This window comes from Penaeus monodon, chromosome 33 (genome assembly GCF_015228065.2).
Source record: "Penaeus monodon isolate SGIC_2016 chromosome 33, NSTDA_Pmon_1, whole genome shotgun sequence".
Classification (NCBI taxonomy): domain Eukaryota; kingdom Metazoa; phylum Arthropoda; class Malacostraca; order Decapoda; family Penaeidae; genus Penaeus; species Penaeus monodon.
The window spans coordinates 23,345,209-23,346,065 of NC_051418.1; the positions used below are offsets into that span (position 1 = coordinate 23,345,209).

The following is an 857-nucleotide window of genomic DNA, read 5'->3' on the forward strand; positions in this document are numbered from 1 at the left end:
AATTCATTATCTACAGTTCGAGCAGAGAATGACTTACTAATTATAGTCTCCCCAAAAGGGCGTTCCTCTCGGCATGTCCTCCCCGGTCACCCACCTCCACTCCCCCTCTACCGAATGGTCGTTTCCGCCCACCCAGACATTCCCTGTTTTTGCAATGCCTGGAAGTGGAAACGCAGTACTGTCATCGTCACTTTTGTTGTACCTTGGTGTAGCAGATATATAAGCATTTTTATATTAAAATGTCTTTCCATAAGCAAATGAACGAACTAAGTGCCAGGAAAGGAGGTAGAAAGTGACTTACCTGAGGCTTTAACGTATCCAAGAGCATCTGCGAATGCATTGGCGTCTCGGAACACGGCCAAATTTCCTCCCAGGTCTTGGCAGAATACCAGAGCTGCTTCCCAAGTTAATCCGACGTCTTTAGCAAGATACAGACAAGTTTCCCCGAAGTTTATGAAGTTGCCTGGACAGGATACTCCTGAATATGGTAATACGTTAATACCGCACTCAAGCAATAGTAAATTCAAATATGATTTCATTACACGTTTGGTGCGTGCTATGTAACACCGACTCAATAGATTCCTAGGATAATGTTTATCTGTTACCTGTAGACGTGTTCCGTGTCAAGGAACCTTTGATATCAGTCAAGATGTCCGCCATCTCCCTCAAGATCCCTGCAGACACTTGCTCGGCCTGCTTCAGTTCCTTCAGTTGGATTTCTTGGCGCAGCAAGAGAAGGTCTGTGAGACTCTGTAGTCGGGAAGGAACATTATTACCCAAGCAAACACATGGGGGTATGGATAAAAAAATGCCGGGGGTGTAAAATGACACTTCGTCCATATAAATAAAGTATCATT

The 857-nt window shown here is 44.5% G+C and overlaps 1 protein-coding gene across 2 annotated transcripts in view; it reads right to left on the reverse strand.

Moving 5' to 3' along the window:
* The window catches only part of LOC119594154 (C-type lectin domain family 10 member A-like), a 5,856-nt gene that overhangs the window by 4,308 nt on the left and 691 nt on the right, over positions 1-857 (reverse strand). For both annotated transcript variants that reach the window (XM_037943224.1, XM_037943223.1), the window contains exons 3-5: positions 606-750; positions 302-478; positions 38-158 (exon numbers count right to left, since the gene is read on the reverse strand). In XM_037943224.1, the coding sequence (XP_037799152.1) occupies positions 38-158; positions 302-478; positions 606-750 (443 nt within the window). The remainder of the gene's footprint in view (positions 1-37; positions 159-301; positions 479-605; positions 751-857) is intronic.